The sequence below is a fragment of the Oryctolagus cuniculus genome, chromosome 17 (assembly GCF_051225735.1).
Source record: "Oryctolagus cuniculus isolate XC-2025 breed Fujian yellow rabbit chromosome 17, ASM5122573v1, whole genome shotgun sequence".
In the NCBI taxonomy this organism is placed as follows: Eukaryota; Metazoa; Chordata; class Mammalia; order Lagomorpha; family Leporidae; genus Oryctolagus; species Oryctolagus cuniculus.
In genome coordinates this window covers 16,483,908-16,503,851 of record NC_142883.1, presented here as the reverse complement: position 1 = coordinate 16,503,851, position 19,944 = coordinate 16,483,908, and the positions used below count along the sequence as shown (strand labels likewise).

General features: G+C 38.7%; 1 protein-coding gene across 1 annotated transcript in view; it reads left to right on the top strand.

The window, feature by feature from the left end:
- LOC100354814 (uncharacterized) overlaps positions 1-19,944 on the top strand; it is a 279,056-nt gene that overhangs the window by 102,055 nt on the left and 157,057 nt on the right. Inside the window, exons 11-18 of the mRNA XM_089318019.1 lie at positions 7,371-7,472; positions 9,862-9,915; positions 10,495-10,599; positions 11,461-11,514; positions 12,249-12,353; positions 15,984-16,037; positions 16,600-16,704; positions 18,031-18,084. Of these exons, the coding sequence (XP_089174145.1) occupies positions 7,371-7,472; positions 9,862-9,915; positions 10,495-10,599; positions 11,461-11,514; positions 12,249-12,353; positions 15,984-16,037; positions 16,600-16,704; positions 18,031-18,084 (633 nt within the window). The remainder of the gene's footprint in view (positions 1-7,370; positions 7,473-9,861; positions 9,916-10,494; positions 10,600-11,460; positions 11,515-12,248; positions 12,354-15,983; positions 16,038-16,599; positions 16,705-18,030; positions 18,085-19,944) is intronic.

The window sequence follows — 19,944 nt, the reverse complement described above, 5'->3', positions numbered from 1 at the left end:
AAATTGAAAACAGGAAAACAATAAAGAAAATCAACAAGACCAAAATCTGGTTCTTTGAAAAGACAAATCTATAAACCTGCAGCCAAACTAACAAAGAAAAAATGAAAGAGGACACAGATTACTAATGTCAGAAGGGAAAGGAGTGATATCAGTAGGGACCCCACCAATACTAAAAGGAGAACAAAAGGGATACCAGGATCAATTCTATGCTTACAAATGTAATAACCTCAATGAAACAGACCAGTTCTTTAAAGGGTACACAGGCTGCCAAATGTCAAACAAGAGGGGATAGACAATTTGAATAGGCCTGTTTTTGTTAAGGAAATTGGTTAATAATTAACCTTTCATATAAAAAGCACCAGGCCGAGATGGTTTCACAAGTGAATTGTACTAAACCTTTAAGGAAGAAACTTTACCAACTCTCTACAATTTCTAGAAGCAGAGACAATAGTTACTAAACTATTTCTTCTTTTAAAAAAGAAGAATTATTTATTTATTTGAAAGAGTTACACGGAGAGAGAAGGAGAGGCAGAGAGAGAGGTCTTCCATCCACTGGTTCACTCCCCAATTGGCCACAACAGCCAGAGCTGCTCTGATCTGAAGCCAGGAGCCAGGAGCTTATTCCAGGTCTCCCACATGGATGCAGGGACCCAAGGACTTGGACCATCTTCTACTGCTTTCCCAGGCCACAGTAGAGAGCTGGATTGGAAATGGAGCAGCTGAGTCTCAAACTGGCGCCCATATGGGATGCCGGCACTGCAGGCGGTGGCTTTACCTGCTGCACCACAGCGCCGAACTCACTGAACTCTTTCTCTGAGGTTTGCCTTACTCTGCTACCAAAACAGGGAGAGATATTATAAGAAAAAATGGCATACTGATATCTCTTATGAAAATAGATACAAACATCCTCAGTACAATATTAGCAAATATAATTCAACTATCTATAAAAGAGATTATTTACAACTAAGTGGGATTCAACCCAGGTTAGCAAGGCTGGTCAACATTCACAAGGCAATTCATGTGGGCTGGTACTGTGGTATAGCAGGTAGACCTGCTTCCTTGGGCCCTGGTACCCATTTTGGAGACCCAGAATAAGCTCCTGGCTCCTGGCTTTGGATTGGCACAGCTCCGGCTGTTGCGGCCAATTGGGGAGTGAACTAGCAAATGGAAGACTTCTCTCTCTCTTGTCTCTACCTCTCTCTGTAATTCTGTCTTTCAAATAAATAATAATAATTAAATCTTTAAAAATATGTTTAGTGGTTTGTTAGAACTAAGTTTTATTATTATCATCATTTAATTTAAATTTAAATGGATGCATGTCTCTCTAGTGGCCACTGTATTGGATATTGAAGACCTATAATAGCCTTACTCTAGGATGTGGTGTATACTTCTGAGGTGTAGCCTTTCTGTTTTCTCAGCTATTTGTCCAGCTATTTGTCCTGCTCATCAGGCCATAGCAGAGAGCCGGATTAGAAATGGAGCAGCTGGTACTAGAACCAGCACCCATATAGCGGCTTTACCCACTGCACCACAGCATCAACCCCAATGAAGTTTCTTTACTCTAGTCAGACTAACACTTCAATACCAGCTGGCATTATTTAACTGATAGTACAGCAATATTTCACTCTTAGTCCTGTGGCAGCCATTTTCTAATGTAGCATTTCTTTGAGCCATGTGTAATCTAAACCCTGCTTCAGAATTCATATCAAACACCCCCACCCCCTCAGTATTAGTTAGCTTTTCATTTTTACATTGAAATATCCCGAGGCAACAAACTTTATTTTGATCAGTTTTGAAGGTTCACATTCTCAATCAGGCAGTTCTATTGGTTTGGACTCTGGTGAGGGCAGCAGAGGCAATGGCAGAGCACGTGTGGATGATGTACCATGTTACAGGCCAGGAATCAGAGCGAGAGGCTGGGCCTTTCAAATAAACAAGTTAATCTTTTAAAAAAGCAATTAATATAATCTATCACATCAACAGGCTAAGCAGAAAACTCACATGATTGTATCAATAGATGAAGGAAAAGCATTTGACAAAAATCCAATGCTCATTCATGACAAAATGTCGCTCCCCCTCTTCGTGGAGGAGCAACACTGGACCCTGCGCTGTTCTTTTGTCTGCTCGGCCCTCCCCGGGTTTGCTGCTGGTTCTTCCCGGGTTGGCTACTATCCCTTCCACCTCCGTGGAAGGGCAGTTCCCCCTGGCCACATTCCCCACTTCCGCAGGGGAGCGGCACACCGCCAGCCGGCTCTTCTCGGGGGCTGCACAGGTGTTCCTTCAGCTAGGTGTTCCCCATAGATGTTCCTGGTGCATGCCGTCTCTCTCCTCCTTTATAGTCCTTCTCTGCCAATCCCAACTCGGCTGCCCACACGCCGAGTACGCTGCTCTCCAATCAGGAGCAAGTCCTACAGTTAATTGGTTGAACTGGAGGCAGCTGTGCGGAAGCTGTTTACTTCTCTCCCAGCGCCATATTGTGGGAGAGCAGATGCATAGAATAAGTCTTAATTCCAGTAACAGTCTAGTCCGGTTTGCTCCCCACAGATCCCCCTTTCTTTTTATTTTTTGGCGTTGATACGCGCCTGTCTTCGGTGTCCCGCGGCACACACTCTGCTCTACTTGCTAGAGTTGCCACAGGCTCTTACAAGTCCTATCAATCAGGAAAACCAAATCCGGGTCCTCTCTTCGCCATGTTGTGAGGAGGTTTTTAGGCGCTGATGCGTGCCTGTGTTCGGTGCCCTGCAGCGCATGCTCTGCTCTGCTAGAACTGCCTGCAGGTGTTTACAAAACCTATCAGGCAAACCGAATCCAAGCCTTCTCATTGCCGTATTGGGGGGGAGACTTATTAGTGTTGGTTCGTGCCTATCTTCGGTGACCTGCAGCTCATACTCTGGTCGAGCTTTGCTGGCGCTTACCGCCTTAAATCAGGCAGACCGAATCCAAGCTTTCTCATTGTTGTATTGTGGGGAAGCCTTACTGATGTTAATTCGTGCCTGTCTTCGGTGACCTGCGGCTAGCCGCCCAGGTGCTCATCGCCTCACTAATCGGGCAGACCGAATCCAAGCCTTCTAATTGGCATGTTGAGGGGAGGCCTTATTTCTCTCTATTTCTCTATCTCCGGGCATTCCTATCTCTCCCATTTTACTTCTATCTGCCAACATTCCCATTTCTCTCACTCCACTTCCAAACTTCTGTTTCTCTTATCCCCGCAGCTTCCCGCTCTCATTCCATTTCTAAACTTCTGTTTTCTCTTATCCCCGCGGCTTCCCGGCGCCTCGCCCTGCCGGCAGCTTCACGGCTCCGCGCAGCTTCCCGGCGCCTCGCCCCGCCAGCGGGCTCCGCCCCGAGGCTGCTTCTCCGCGCCTCGCCGGCTCTGAGCCGCTTCAGCCCGCGCCTCATCTGCGCGGCTTCCCGGCTTTGCGCGGTCCGCGGTCTCCACGCTTAACCCTTTCGCGTCTGAACCACGGCCTATGCCAGCGTTCCCTATCTATTCACGCCCCGTGCTCTCTCTGCACGCGGCGGCTTCCGCGAGTAACACAGCGTAGCTTGCGTCTCCGCCACTAGGATTCAATCTAAGTTCCCCGGGCTAGCCTGGCGAATTCAACCCAGCGTACGTCTCCGCCCCACGGTTTGGCTTCCCGTCCTTTGCTCCCCGGGCTAATCAGACGGATCCCAATCTGGCTTGCGTCTCAGCTTCTGGTTTCAACTTTTCGCCCCCTATTCCCGGGCTAACTTGAGAACCCCAAAGTGGCTTTCGTTTCCGCCTCGGCCTGCCCCCCGCGGCTTCAATTTCCCTAACATTTTTCTCTACCCGGTATGTTTCCCCAAGCTCTCCTCCAACGACATTCCTCCCTCATTTCTCCTGGCCTCTCCCCACAGTCCACGTCCGAGTCTGTTTGTTCTAGCTTTCACTTTCGCTTTCGACCTTAGAGATTTCTCCCAGCTTCCCCCCGTAGTCCGTATACGAGTCTATGCCTAGGCTTTCAACAGCTTCTTCCGGCACCCTTTTCGTCCGGCTTTTCCCTAGGCTGTTTGCTAGTCTCTCTCTCCGGTAATTTCCCAGTTCTTCCCGTTTCTTCCCTCCTAAGTTTGCTATCCGTCCTAGGTTTCCTATCCGAGTCACGTTTCTTCCCTCCTAAGTTTTCTATCCGTCCTAGGTTTCCTATCCGAGCTAGGTTTCCTATCCGAGTCAGGTTTTCTATCCGAGTCACGGCACCACTATGTCGCTCCCCCTCTTCATGGAGGAACGACACTAAGTCCTGCCTAGGCTTCATATCCGAGTCACGGCACCATTATGTCGCTCCCCCTCTTCGTGGAGGAGCAACACTGGACCCTGCGCTGTTCTTTTGTCTGCTCGGCCCTCCCCGGGTTTGCTGCTGGTTCTTCCCGGGTTGGCTACTATCCCTTCCACCTCCGTGGAAGGGCAGTTCCCCCTGGCCACATTCCCCACTTCCGCAGGGGAGCGGCACACCGCCAGCCGGCTCTTCTCGGGGGCTGCACAGGTGTTCCTTCAGCTAGGTGTTCCCCATAGATGTTCCTGGTGCATGCCGTCTCTCTCCTCCTTTATAGTCCTTCTCTGCCAATCCCAACTCGGCTGCCCACACGCCGAGTATGCTGCTCTCCAATCAGGAGCAAGTCCTACAGTTAATTGGTTGAACTGGAGGCAGCTGTGCGGAAGCTGTTTACTTCTCTCCCAGCGCCATATTGTGGGAGAGCAGATGCATAGAATAAGTCTTAATTCCAGTAACAGTCTAGTCCGGTTTGCTCCCCACAACAAAAATTCTTGGTGACCTAGGAATATAAGTTTCTCAATTTAATAGGGAATAAGAAAAAAAAAACCCTCAGGTAACATCATGCTTAATGGTGAGAAACTACAAGCTTCTCCAATAAGAAGAGGAACAAGACACAGTGATCTATTTCTTCCACCATCCATTTTCAACTTAATACTAGAAAGCCTAATTAACATATAATAGAGAAGAAAAGGAAATTAAAAGTATACTTGTTTTGATTTATAAAAATCAACCTAAAATGGATTAAAGATATAAAAGTGAAAATAGAAGCTATGAGAACATAGATAAAATACTTTGAGACAACAATAAACAATATTTTGGATATGGCCCAAAAGTACAGGAAGCAAAAACAAAATAGGTAGTAAATAAACTTATATCAGACTAAGAAGCTTCTGCTCAGCGAAGGAAATAATCAACAGAGTAAATTCAACTGACAATGGGAGAAAATATTTGTAGTCTCTTCATTTGACAAAGGATTAATTTCCAGAATGTATAAGCAGCAAAACAACAACAAACAAAAACAATCAGTTAAGAAATGGGCAAAGTATCTGAATAGACATTTCTCAAAAGAAGAAATACAAATGGCCGACAAATTATTTTGAAATGTTTCATATGTCTAGCCATTGGGGAAATGCCAATCAAAACCATAATGAGATATCCTCTCAAGTTAGAAGAGATATTATCAAAAATATTAAAAATAATAAGTACAGATGAGGATATGGACCAAAGAGAACCCTTATATACTGTTGATGGGAATAAAAATTAATATAACCATTATGGAAAAAATATGGAGGTTTTTTAAAAGCTAAAAACAGTTTTAGTTAGATAAATTAGATTTAGTTTAGATAATCCAGTTATCTCACTTCTGTGTATGTATCTGAAGGAGATTAACCCATATTAAAGAGATACTTGCATTTCCATATTCACTGTGGCACTGTTCATGACAGCCAAGCTATGATGGAATCAACCTAGGTGTCCATGGATGGAGGAAATGATAAAGAAAATGTTGTATATAGGGATGTTGGGCAACAGATGTTGTTGTGGATTCATTCTGAGACGAGGAGCGTGGTGGGGACAAGGGGCGCGGAGTTACCACACAGACCCCGGGAGTCGGGTGAAAGCGGGCCAGAGGCAAGCAGCCCGCAGACTTGTTTATTTCAGTTGGTACAACAGCTTATATAGCCAAGGCAGCCAATCTGGTCAAGGGGCACTCTATGCCCTAACTATCACAGCCTGTTGCCAGGCAGTATCCGAAGCCATCCAATCATAACCTGTTGCCAGGCAGGCTCTATTTGCCATGTGGTTTGCAAAACCATCCAATCACAGCCTGTTGCCAGGCAGGCCCTGTTGCCAGGTGGGTTTCAAAGCCATTCCTGAGTAACTGATGCTCACTTGCCAGTGGCCATCTTGGCATGGCCTTCTCATTCCATCACATGGGCTGGCACTGAGGATCAGCAGGTTAACCCGCTGCCTGCAGCTCCTGTGTCCCATATTTTCACCAGTTTGAGTCCTGGCTGCTTCATTTCTGATCCAGATCCCTGCTAATGCTCCTGGAAAAGCAGCAGAAGATGGCCCAAATGCTTTGGCCTCTGTACCCACATGGGAGACCCAAAGAAGCTCCTGGCTCCTGGCTTTGTCCTGGCACATCCCGGATGTTGTCACCATTTCAGGAGTGAACTATTGAATGAAAAAGCTCTATTTCTATTTTTGTCTCTCCCGCTCTCTGTAACTCTGACTTTCAAATAGATAAATAAATAAATGCATAAAGAAATATTTTTTAAAAAGAAAATGTGGGGGCTGGTGCCCTGGTGTAGTGGGTAAAGCCTCTGCCCTGTGGCTCTGGCTTCCCATATAGGCGCTAATTTGAGTCTCAGCTTCTCCATTTTTGATCCTGCTAATGTGCTTGCTAATGTGCCTGTAAAAGCAGTGGAGGATGCCCAAATATTTGGGTCTTTGCACCCACATGGGATCCCTGGAAGAGACTCCTGGCTTCTGGCTTCAGATTGGCCCAGTTCCAGCCATTTGGGGAGTAAACCAATGGAGGGAAGTCCTCTTTCACTCTGTCTGTCTCTCCTTCCACTCTGTAACTCTGCCTTTCAAATAAAAATTTTTAAAAAAGAAAATGTCATATATATATATATATATACACACACATTGTAATATTAGTCAGCCATAAAACAATGAAGTACTGACATTTGCAACAAAATGGATGAAACTAGATATCATTATGCTAAGTGAAATAAGCCATATGCAAAAAGACAAATAGTACATTTCTCTGTCATATGTAGAAGTTCTGTCAACAGAATGTGATTTTTGATTTCTCTATTTCTATAAATGGTATAACACTTATGCTACAACATTTGAGAGCTAATTATGTAAACTGATCTCCTCCCCACAAAAAAAAATCAAGGATAGAAATTTCAATTCTACTTTCATTACTGACAATCTGTATAACTGATCATACCTCATCGGGCCTTAGTCTTCATGGTAAAACTAATATCTCGAATGCACAGTAACTCATAGCTTTGTCACATTTTATGGTTATTCATTTTTGTTTACATTTCTCTCTTTTTTCCCTAGGACTTGTTGATGTCACTGAACTGGGCAGTGTTTTGCAAAACATGGGAATGAAACTCTCAGAAATGGAAAGTAAAGATTTAATAGAGAAACTACCTGTTGATGGTGAGCACGTAAATCTTTGAACTGATCAAGATAATCTGAGAATATGAGCAGTACATATCACCTCTGAAAAAGTGTATCTGTCATTAAAGAATCATTCATAAAAACTTAGAAATGAATTCAGAAAGGAAACGAGGTGATAGTCTTCCTTGTCACTTTGTTGAAATATGTCAGCAACCCCTTTAAGTTTAGAATCAAAAGAATCCTGATAAACTAGACAGGACTATTATTAGGACTATAACAAAGCAAATGAAATGACAAGCGTTGGGGAGAGTAATTTGAAAAACAATCTGGAGAGAAGTTAATATAGGAAACAAAATGGGAAAATAGAAGTAGGATAAGCAAGTTGAAGATGGGAGATTATTAATATGAGAGACACATTCCATAACCATATGTAATATTGCTCCCTCATTTTCTCAGGGTCAAGGGCCATGAAAACTCAGGTCACAATGTGTGGAATCCTTCCTAATTAAAGGACTGCATAATATCCTACTTCTAAGTCAGACTCCTTGATCCAAGGGCTGTATTCTTAGGCCTTCATAATCTAGCAATGGGCTAGAAACAAATACTAAACCATAGCTAAAACTGAATTAGAGCTGAGTTTTAGTGGATTAATACAAACATTGTTCTAAATAAAAGAAGTCATTCACAAAAGATCATTTAATGTATGGTTTCATTTACATGTAATGTCTGGAATAAGCAAGTCTATATTACTGCATACTAATGTTTTCATTTAGATTTTAGGAATTATCTCTTCCTATAATGAATTGACACTTAGCAGTTTCTGATATTTTCCCTGACACAGAGAAAATTAATTATTGCATGTGTTAAGGTAGGGGTTAGGGGCTGCAGACTAGTGGTATTAGGTTTTTTTCTGGGGTGGTAAAAATATTCTAAAAGTAGATTGTAGTAATGGTTGCATGTAACATCAACTGTAGATGAATTATATCTCAAAAATTGTTAAAATTAATTATTACTTGTTCTCTCTTTTTGGAACCAGAATATAATTAGAAAAAAAATTTTAGCATAGATTTAAAGGCAATGTGGACAACTAACTACACTATTGTTCTTTATATATACCCATTAAAATCTGAAAAATCATTACTAATTACTTTTCAATAATTTATGTTCTCCAAGGTCAATATTTCTCTGTTTAACATTAAGTTTCCATTTAAATATTTGTCATATAGAATTATGGGAAAGTCAAGAATATTTGTGTAAATTAAATGTATTAATGTTTTTCAACTAATAAAGGAAAATCAATCTGAAAAATCCCAATTTCTGAGTTGTATTATGCTTTCATGTTAATATACTTTTTTAAATTAATTAATTAATATATTTATTTTGATGCCTGCTTTTGTTTTAATTTTTTACTTATATAAGCTGAACAAATTTCATATATTTCATATATACCGATATAGCATAGTGATACTTCCTACCCTATCCTCCCTTCCATGTTCCCACTTACCTTCCTCCTTCCTTTCTTATTCTTTCTTTAAATTTTTACAATAACATAATTTCAGTATGTTTTATAATAATAAGCTAACCCTCTATACATAAAGAGTTCAACAAATAGTACGAAGCAAAAAGCACTGTTCCTCACCACTAGAGACAAGAGCTGTAAATAATGATCAAACATAAACTGTCAATTTTGCTGCTATAAATTACATTTTTTGGTACTCTATTAGTTACCACAGATAAGGGAAAACATGTTTGTCTTTTAGGGGCTGGCTTATTGGGCCCCTGCACCCATGTGGGAGACCAGAAAGAAGCTCCTGGCTTCAGACCAGCCCACCTCGGGCTTTTGAAACCAGTTGAGGAAAGAACCAGCAGATGGAGGATCTCTCTCTCTCTGTGTCTCTCCCTCTAACGTAAACTCTGCCTTTCTTATAAGTGAATAAATCTTTTTAAAAAATTTGATTATATGTATATATAATTTTTTTAGTTTTCTCAGGCTAATCACTAAAGTGATTATTAATTATGTAAAATAAAGAGTAAGAAACTTTGTCTCAAGGTAAAACTCAGGAACTCATATTTATCAACTAATTACATAAGAAGGCAATATCTAAAACCAAATACAAATGTTAATATGTAGTACATATGAGTTGAAAATCCTGTTCTTGTGCTTAATGTATAAATAGTTTAGGCATAGGACAATGAAACAGAACCCATAGAAAATGGTGACTTAATTTTATATCTCACTCTTGACGGTTGGAGTTTCAGCTTCCTAGAGTATAACAAATTGGAGGTCTGGAAATCATTCTAAAATCTTTGGTTCATTTTAGGGATAAATCTAGGGAAATTTGAAGAATATATGAATATTGCTTGATTTTTAAAATTCTATATTTTTCATCGGTGTCAATAGCTTATTTGTATTTGTTTTTCTTTACAGTTAATGAGAAGATTAAAACAACAAAGTTGATGGATGCAATGAAAGCTTTTACTGGTGAGTGAAAAATTACTAGGAAAGTTATTAATTATAAAATACTTTTCAACACATTGCATTTCCTTCTTTATTATCTTTTCATACTATATTTGCTTTCAAAATTCTGTAATATATTTACTTGCATGATTTAAATTTAAGGTATACAATTAAAAGTCTGTATTTTGTTAAGAAATTGGCAGAATATTTTTAATAAATCAGTAATGATTTACTTTACCAATATTCAAATATCCCTTATGCTGTAGACATAAGTGAAGGGAAAATCACTATTAATAATATTCCACATATTACTAGATTCCTCTTCCAAAATGGTCAGTTTCCATTAATTTAACTTGCTGAGCAATCTTGGTAGCAAATTACATGCCCACAAATCTGTGACCCATAGATTATTCCTTTTATAAAATTAAGGGCGATGAGGTTGTCTTTGTGGTTCCCCAATAATTATTTGTAAGTTGTGTATGTTTCTATTTGTTCACTACTTCAAGTAAAAAGTCATACAGCACAGTTAATGAAATGTTTATAATTCACAGTCATTAGAGGTCCTCAGAGTGGTCAAGCACTAACATTCCTGTCTTTTGAAAGGAAAAAAGGTCGATGCCAATGATCTGCCCAACGTTCTGGGGAGCATGGGGATCGAGCTCACAGAAGGAGAATGTGCAGAACTGCAGGAAGCCATTCCCACCGATGGTGAGCCCAACGAATGCCAGTGTAGCCTTTCCAGGGAGCTTGCTATTAAGGGTCATTGGTGGCAATTTTATAATGTTGTTTCTTCAGTTATTCCTTCTAAGAGGTGCTGAAAATGACCAGGGAGAGGTAAGTTCTCTATCATGTCGATTTAATGCGGGAGTCACCAAGCTCTTGAACTATCAGAGTTGACAGAAATGTAACCATGTTAAGCATACAGGTTACTGAGGTCTGAATGATATGAAGGAGAGAGCGAGAGATTATTACAAGGAAGGGAAAGGAGAAGGAAAAGGGAGACAAGAGTGAGATCATTTCTGAATAATGATAGAGTCTCTCCAGGCATTTCCTAAAATGCCAAACATTATATACATTTTTGTCACCAAGACAGTTTTGTGGGTTTTTTTGTTTTTTAGAATTTATTTGAAATGCAGAGGAGGCGGGGGGGGGGGATGTCTTCCATCTGCTGGTTCACTCCCCAGCTGGGCCAATCCAAAGCTAGGAATAGGGGCTTCCTCCAGGTCTCCCATGCAGGTGCAGGGGCTCAAGGACTTGGGCTGCCCTCTACTGCTTTCCCAGGCCATAGTGGACAGCCAGATAAGTGGAGCAGCCAGGGCTCAAACCGGTACCCACATGGGATGCCAGCACTGCAGGCAGAGGCTTTACCCGCTATGCCATACTGCCAGCCCTGACAGTTTTTCTTCAAAAAATGATTTTTATTTAATGAGCATTAGGCCAAATTTTCCAGAAAAGGCATTTTAAAAACTTTGTTACTAGAGTTACCCAGGTGCCTCATAGCTATGTGACCATTCACATTCTTCTTCTTTTTTTTTTTTTTTCTGATTTAAATTGTGCCTTTTCTTACAGCTGCTGGAAAGGTGTATCAGAAGAGATTGGTGGATGATGTAAAGTCTATGAAAGGTATATAACGTGTGATAAGCAGACAAAAATTCTCTGCTTATTTCTCCTTTCAGTCCTTAGAATAAGAGAAAACAGGATATTAAGAAGGGAAAAATAAGGCCAACCAGTGTTGCTGCTTAATATGTGATGACAGAATACTCAGAGGTGGCATATGACCTCCTTCTATTTTAGGGTTTTAAAAAAATGACAGCAGCATTCCCTGCAAAGTTTTGTGATGAATGTGTTGTCTATGATGTTCTTCACTTTTTGAAGAATTTGCTATAATCCTTTATCCATTGAGTGTCTGAAGCTTGAATTATCACACTCAAATGTTGCCTTAACTTTGTTTTGAGGAAAGACCTGCGCAGTATCCTCCCTTATGCTTTATGGGGCTACACTGTCTATTTATTCCACACTTTTAACCCCTTGTTTTGAGAGATGATTGTTGCTTAATATTGTAGATAATAACTTAAACCACACAATCACAGTCCCCCAAGTAATGCTTAAGGCTTAAGCTCCAGAACACTTTTATCTAAGTTGTTCTGAATATGATTGTAGAAGACTTGCTGAGCTAACCATGTATACCAATCCACTGATATGTGAGCGTGTGTGTGTGTGTGTGCATGTATGTATGTTACTGATATATGTTTGTATTTTTATTGGACTAAAGTGCATGTGAGATTAAAATTTAGACCTGAATATATTAATATTTGTAAATCTTTTTTTTCATGATTCTCTCCTGTTTCTTTCCCAAGGAGGGATGGTTGAAGTCAGTAACCTAGGCACAGTTCTGGAGAACCTGGGTATTGAACTTACAGAAAAAGAACATGAAGGTCTGACAGAAAATCTACCACTTAATGGTGAGCATTATATAGATAACAATGAATCTTAGCAAGAAATTTTTATTTGTGGACATGTTTAAGGGAATTCAAATTAGCTAGTGATATTTAGTATAAAAATATAATTTCGAAATATGATGGGAGATATACATTCTAATTTAAGAACAGAGCTTTGGGCAGGCATTGTGGTATGTTAACAGCTTAACCACTATATGAGTGAAGTCCCATATGGAGCCATACTGGAGTCCTAGCTTTTCTTCTTATCGAGCTTCCTGTTCATGCATACCCAAGAGGCAACGAACGATGGCTCAGGTGCTTAGGTTCCTGCCACCCATGTTGGAGACTCAGATGGAGTTCTGGTTTCCGACTTTGGCATGGCCTGCCTCAACAGTTGCTGGTATTCGGGGAGTGAACTAATGGATGGACAATATCTCTCATTTCTCTCTCTCTCTCTCTCTCTCTCTCTCTCTCTTTCTCTCTCACTAGCTCTTGCTCTCATTCTCACTCTGCCTTTCAAATAAACAAAACTTAAAAAAAAGAATAGGAATTGCATTATTTAAGTGCAGCTAAGCATAAACATAACAAAATAAGTTATAAAATGTATCATGTAAGATTATGCAACAGAAGTTTAATTTTCTTTCTCGTAAAGTCCAAAGTGAAAGAGTATTTTTAGTTGATGGGTATATTCAGTAATTAAATATTTAGTTTCCTTCTGTCTTAGTACTCTTGCTAGGTCCTTTTCACTGCTTGTATCTAACAGGGAAGACAACATGAAAGAGAAAGCTGTGACACATGGTTAATTTCCACAACCATTCCTTTGTTTACTGAGAGTAGTTACATGGCTACATCTAAAGGCAAGGGGGTGGAAGGAATAGAAATGTAATATCTGGCTGGGCCTCCTCCATCTACAGTTCTGTATTGTGGGAGGAAATAGTAGTGATAAAAAGCTAGCTGTGTGTGTTTGCTTGTTTATGGGGTTTGAGGTTTGTTTGTTTGTTTGTTTTGCTGTCAAACTTAAACCTGAATTTTTTTAAAACAGTAGTTTAGTTGTAAGAATAGGACATGTCTTTTGGTTTGTAAATCCATAGTCATACAACTCCTTCCCCTCTGTGGATTGAAATTATGTTTTTGCAATAATTAAAAAAAGGAAGGAAAGAGGGGAATGGGGGGGGAATAATGATTATCTTCTTAGAATTGTACCTATGAAATACGTGAAATCTGTTACCTTTATATAAATAAAAATTTTAAAAAGAAAGTAGCCAAAACTACTCTCAACATAGAAATTGGACAGAGAAGTTTTGGGAATTGGAGTAAATTTGGGGATTGGAGAAAATAAGTAAAGGAAACTCCAGGTTGCCAAAATCCTCACAAGCAGTTATTTCAAGTCCTAAATATCCATTACTTTCTTTTACTCCATGTCTCATGTTGCTCTGCAGCCACACTGAAATGCCTGAATCCTCATGTTAGGTCTGTACACAATCACTGGAATGCCATGGAACTTTCTGAGTGAATATTTCTCCCTCTATTTCTTTGATAACAGATGTTTGTTCTCTGTCAGCCCATGAAAGACTGAGCTACTCAATGTGGAGTATATTGTTTTTATCATCCATTGTATTCATTTTCAATGTCAAGTATAGTGCCTGATATTTAGCACAGTCTTGATAGAAGTTTCTTCTATACAAAAAATTGTTGCCTAGAGCTTATGCCATATCATTCAATCTTCTATTTAACTTCATGCCTTTCCATATATTCACAAATATGTAACTTGAAAATTTAACTCTTCTGAAAAGAATTATCCTCAACTCAAGAGTTAACTTTCTCCAGACAACTAACTGAGCACCAAAGGGGAAACCTGTTAAAGTGAAATGGACACTATGAAAAACAGTGACTTGATCAGCTCTTGTCCTGACTGTTGATATACAATGTAATACTTTATTTTAGTATTTTCTCTTTGTTTTGTTCTAGTACTATTGGTTGAACTCTGTGATTAACACACAATTATTCTTAGGTGTTTACATTTTAACTGAAAAGTGATCCCTGTTAAATATAAGAGTGGGAATAAGAGAGGGAGGAGATGTACAATTTGGGACATGCTCAATCGGACTTGCCCCAAATGGTGGTTTTAGAATCATGCCAGGGGATCCCAATACAATCCCATCAAGGTTGCATGTACCAATGCCATCTCACTAGTCCAAATGATCAATTTCAGTTCACAATTGATCACACTGATAGGTCTAAGAGTCAAAGGGATCACACAAACAAGACTAGTGTCTGCTAATACTAGCTGATAGAATCAAAAAGGGAGAGAACGATCCATCATGGGAAGCAGGATACACAGCAGACTCATAGAATGGCAGATGTCCTAAATAGCACTCTGGCCTTAGAATCAGCCCTTAAGGCATTCAGATCTGGCTGAAGAGCCCATGAGAGTATTTTAGGCATGGAAAGCCAAGACACTCTGGAAAAACAAAAAACCTAAATGGAAGATCTCTGCGAGTGAGATCCCAGTGGAAAGAATGGGGCCATCAAAGAAGGAGGTACCTTTCTCTGAAGGGAGGAGAGAACTTCCACTTTGACTATGACCCTGGCGGAAGAAGATCGAAGTCAGCAAACTCAAAAGGCTTCCATAGCCTTGGCAACTCATGACTAGAGCCTTGGGAGATTACTGATGCCATAAACAAAAGTGTCAAATTGTTAAGTCAACAACAGGAGTCACTGTATATTTACTTCTCATGTGGGATCTGTCCTTAGTGTGTTGTCCAATGTGAAGTAATGCTATAACTAGTACTGAAACAGAATTTTACACTTTGTGTTTCTGTGTGGGTGCAAACTGATGAAATCTTAATATATATTAAATTGATCTTCTGTATATAAAGAGAATTGAAAATGAATCTTGATGTGAATGGAATGGGAGAGGGAGCGGGAGATGGGAGGGGTGTGAATGGGAGGGAAATTATGGGGGGGGAAGCCATTGTAATCCATTAACAGTACTTTGGAAATTTATATTTACTAAGTAAAAAATATGAAATGAAAAAAAAAGATTTATTTTATTTATTTGAAAGACAGAGTTACAGAAAGAGGTAGAGACAGAGAGGTCTTCCATCCGCTGGTTCGCTCACCAGATGGCCGCAACGGCTGGAGCTGCACCGATCTGAAGCCAGGAGCTAGGAGCTTTTTCTAGGTCTCCCACATGGGTGCGGGGCCCAAGGACTTGGGCCATCTTCTACTGCTTTTCCAGACCATAGCAGAGAGCTGGATGGGAAATGGAGCAGCCGGGATAGAACCAGCGCCCAAATGGGATACCGGCACTTCAGGCCAGGGCATTAACCCACTGCACCACAGCGCCCACCCCAAAAGAATCTCTTTTAACATAAATCCTGGAAAGAACTGTGTGTTTGCACCAGAAGATAGAATTTTCAGGACTGTTAGCCCATTCTGACATTCCAGCAAGTGTAAAATTTTTAAAAAGTTAGTTTTCTTGAGCCAACATTCTAGCCACTACAGAATGATTTCTTGTCATACATTGCATATAAAAGCATATAAACTCTTGGTTGGTTAAGATAAATCTGTGGGTGGAATTTATTTTCTTGTTTTTAGTTTCTATGTATTTTTTATGTGCCCATGTCCTGATAATGATATGTTTTTTTACAGAAAATGGGAAGGTTGATTTCAAAAAGTTGATGGAACAAGTGAATATTATTAAAGGTTTGTTAGAAGTTATTATGAATCTAATGCCTTAATTTTTATGCTAAATATATTTTACATAGTCATCACTTCCTTGCATTGTTGATTCTGTACTTTTTTATTGATGAAATATTTGTATGTAACTGCCTGAAATTTAACTTAGGTTATTTATGCTTCATCACTGAAATTTCAGAGCAAACTTTTCATAGTCATAATTTGATTTCTGAGATGTTTATCAATAATGGTTATTATTCCTAAATTTGAAAGCTAAAATTCAAATTAACACATTAAATAATATAGCAAAAGTTTAATAAAGATTGTCATAATTTAGAAATTAATATTTAAATCATATATTTAGAATATCTAAGTTTGTATCATAAAAACTGAATTTTTTGCCTATTATTTTACTATGAGTTAAGAAGAAACTATTTCTGAAAAGGTTAAATAGTTCATAGGGTAGTTTTGTGCTCACATTGCTATGGTAGCTTAAAATGAGTAGGTATCAGTGATATTTTCTCATGTTTTTAAAGATATTAGACCTCTGTATATATACTAATTTGTCATCATTTCAATTGTGTTAAAGGAGGAGAAATCGATGTCTGTGACTTGAAAAATGTTCTTGGAAAAATGGGGATAACACTCACAAATAAGGAATTTCTGAATCTGGTACAAAATTTACCAATAGATGGTAAGAATCTAAAATATTGTCCTGGTCTTCTAAAAAATAGTAATTCTTATTTTGTTTGTGAGAAATTCTATAACATTCCATTTGATAGTAAAGAATACATATTTTCTGAATCATTTGGAATCAAATACCTCATGTCCATATAATCTCTCTCTCTTTTGCACACACAAACACACACACACACACGCTCATCTAATGTATGTAAAGATACATTGAAATTTGTTAACATGATTTACATGGGATGTTAAGGATTGTTATAGCAATGAAAAGAAGGGGGAGAAGTATTCAAATAATAATAATAACAAAAAGAAGAAAATATTAGAATTAAAAAGTACTCCCATGTATGATATTATCCTATGTATACATTGTACAAACTTATAAAAGTTTACAATCATAGACAATTTTCAAAAGTAAAGAAAAAGAATAATCTGATATCTTAAAAATTTTATAAGGGGTTGGTACGGTGGCACAGCAGGTTAAGCTGCCACCTGCCATGCTGGCATCCCATACTGGTGCCAGTTCAACATCTGGCTGCTCCAGTTCTGATCCAGCTCCCTGCTAATGTTCCTGGGTAAACAGCGGAAGATGGCCCAAGTGCTTGGGCTCCTGAACCCACATGGGAGAACTGGATAAAGCTCCTGGTTCCTGGCTTTGGACTGCCCAGCTTTGGCCTTTGTAGCCATTTGAAGAGTGAACCGGCAGGTGGAAGATGTTTCTCTCTCTCTTTCTCTCTCTCTTTTCTCTCCTTCTCCCTCCCCCTCTCTCTCCCTCCCTCTTTCCCTCTCTCTACTTTTCAAATGAAAAAGGATTTTATGAAATATTTTATAATTTGAGAATCAAGAACTTTTTGTTCACAAATTCTTCCACTAAAATTGAGGTATAACTTTTATAAACTAAGAAAATTCTACTGGAAGAGGATTCTAAAGGAAAATGAATTAAATGAAAAAGGAACTAAGAGCATTGTAAACTAATATAAAAATCAGTGCTTGTTACAGACTTTTCAGAAATACTAAATATCTGAAGTTGTGGATACGTTAATTGGTCTGATCTAATCATCCACAATGTATGCATATATTATAACATCACAAGATATATAGTCTGTCTACAATAAAATTAGGTTAAAAGAAAAAGCATTTTAGATGGATAGCAATAATATTATAAGGTGCCAACACTGAAAAAAGGATATTGATTGATTATATCATTTCTTAAAAAAATTGAAAGTAAGTTGGAAATTTTCTGGGGAAAATTACATACCTACTCATTTTACCTTAAATTATGACTTTGCTGCATTTGTGAACTTCCATATAATTATTTATATGTTTTTTGTAGCTAATGAAAAAATCTATAAGAATAGATTGCTGGATGGCTTGAAGTCTCTTAATGGTAAGTGAAAAACAATGAAAAACCAGTTGACTCTAAGAGATACATGTGCACTGTTTCCTAGATATTAAATTGTGACTCTTTTCACTTTACTTAAATATTGATGCTATTCCCATCTTCCTTTTTGATGTTTTTGTTAGCAAAGTATCTCCACATTAGATTTCTTTTTTAAAATTTTATTTAAAATATACAAAGTTCATGTATTTCCTATACACAGATTCAGGAACACAGTGATACTTCTCATCCTACTATTCTTCTCACCCATATTAACCATGCTTCTTCTTTCTCCCTCTCCTATTCCCATTCTAAATTTTTACAAAGACCCATTTTTAGTTTATTTTATGTTCATAAGATTAACCCTACACTAAGAGTTCAAAAAATAGCATGAAGGAAAAAAACACTGTTCCTCAACAGTCAAGCATCGCTTTCTGACCTTTTGGCTAAGATCAAGAGTAACAGTCAAGACAAGGACTTAACAATCATAGAGTCTTAAAATGTCAATTTCACCCCTATAAATCACCTTTTAGGTATTTTATTAGTTACCACAGATCAGGAAAAACATATAATATTTGTGTTTTTGGAACTGGCTTATTTCACTATGTGTAATGGTTTCCAGTTGTATCCATTTTGTTGCAAAAAAAGTTTCTTTTTTTACCACTGTGTAGTATTCCACAGTGTATATATACCATAATTTCTTTATCCAGTCTTCAGTAGATGGACATCTGGGTTGATCCATATCTTAGCTATTATGAGTTGAGCTGCAATCAACATGGGAGTACAGATCACTTTTTTATATGCTGATTGCATTTCATTTGTGTAAATTTCAAGGAGCGTCATGGCTGGGTAATATTTTAGGTCTATATTCAGATTTCTTAGGTGTTGCCATATTATCTTCCACAGTGGCTACACCAGTTTGCATTCCCACTAACAGTGGATTAGAGTACCCTTTTTCTCACATCCACGCCAGCATTGTTTGTTGATTTCTGTATGATTTCTGTATCAGGGGTGAGGTGAAAGCTCATTGTAATTTTGATTTGCAGTTCCCTGATGGCTGGTGATCCTGAGCATTTATTCATGTGTCTGTTGGCCATTTGGATTTCCTTTTCGAAAAGTGCCTATTCAAGTCCTTTGCCCATTTCTTAACTAGATTATTTGTATTGTTGTTGAGTTCCTTGCACTCTTTATAGATTCTAAAATATTAATCCTTTATGAGTTTCATAGTTTGCAAATATTTTCTTCCATTCTGTTGGTTACCTCTTCACTTTGCTGTGTGTTTCTTTTGCAGTGCAGAAGCTTCTCAGCTTGATGTAATCTCATTTGTCAATTTTGGCTTTGATTGCCTGTGCATCTGGGGTCTTTTCCAAGAAGTTTTTGCCTATGTCAGTGTCTTTCAGAGTTTTCCCAATGTTCTCTAGTGATTTGATGGTATTGTGCCAGATTTAGGTCCTTGATTTTTTTTGACTGGAATTTTGTGTAAGGTGAAAGGTAGGGGTCTTATTTCATCCTTATACATGAGGAAATCCAGTTTTCCAAGCACTACTTGTTGAATAAACTGATCCTTGCTCTACAGATTGATTTTAGTTGCTTTGTCAAAGATCAGTTTGTTATAAATGCACATATTGATTTCTGGAGTTTCAATTTTGTTCCATTTGTCTATTTTTGTGTTGGTACCAGGCTGTTTTTATGATAACTGCCCTGTAGTGTGTCTTGAAATCTGATACTGTGATGCATTTGGCTTCATTTCTGTTAAGATTGCTTTAGCTATTCATGTTTTTTGTGTTTCCATTTGAAATTTTTCTTTATTTGACAGGTAGAGCTATAGACAGTGAGAGAGAGAGAGAGACAGAGATAAAGATCTTCCTT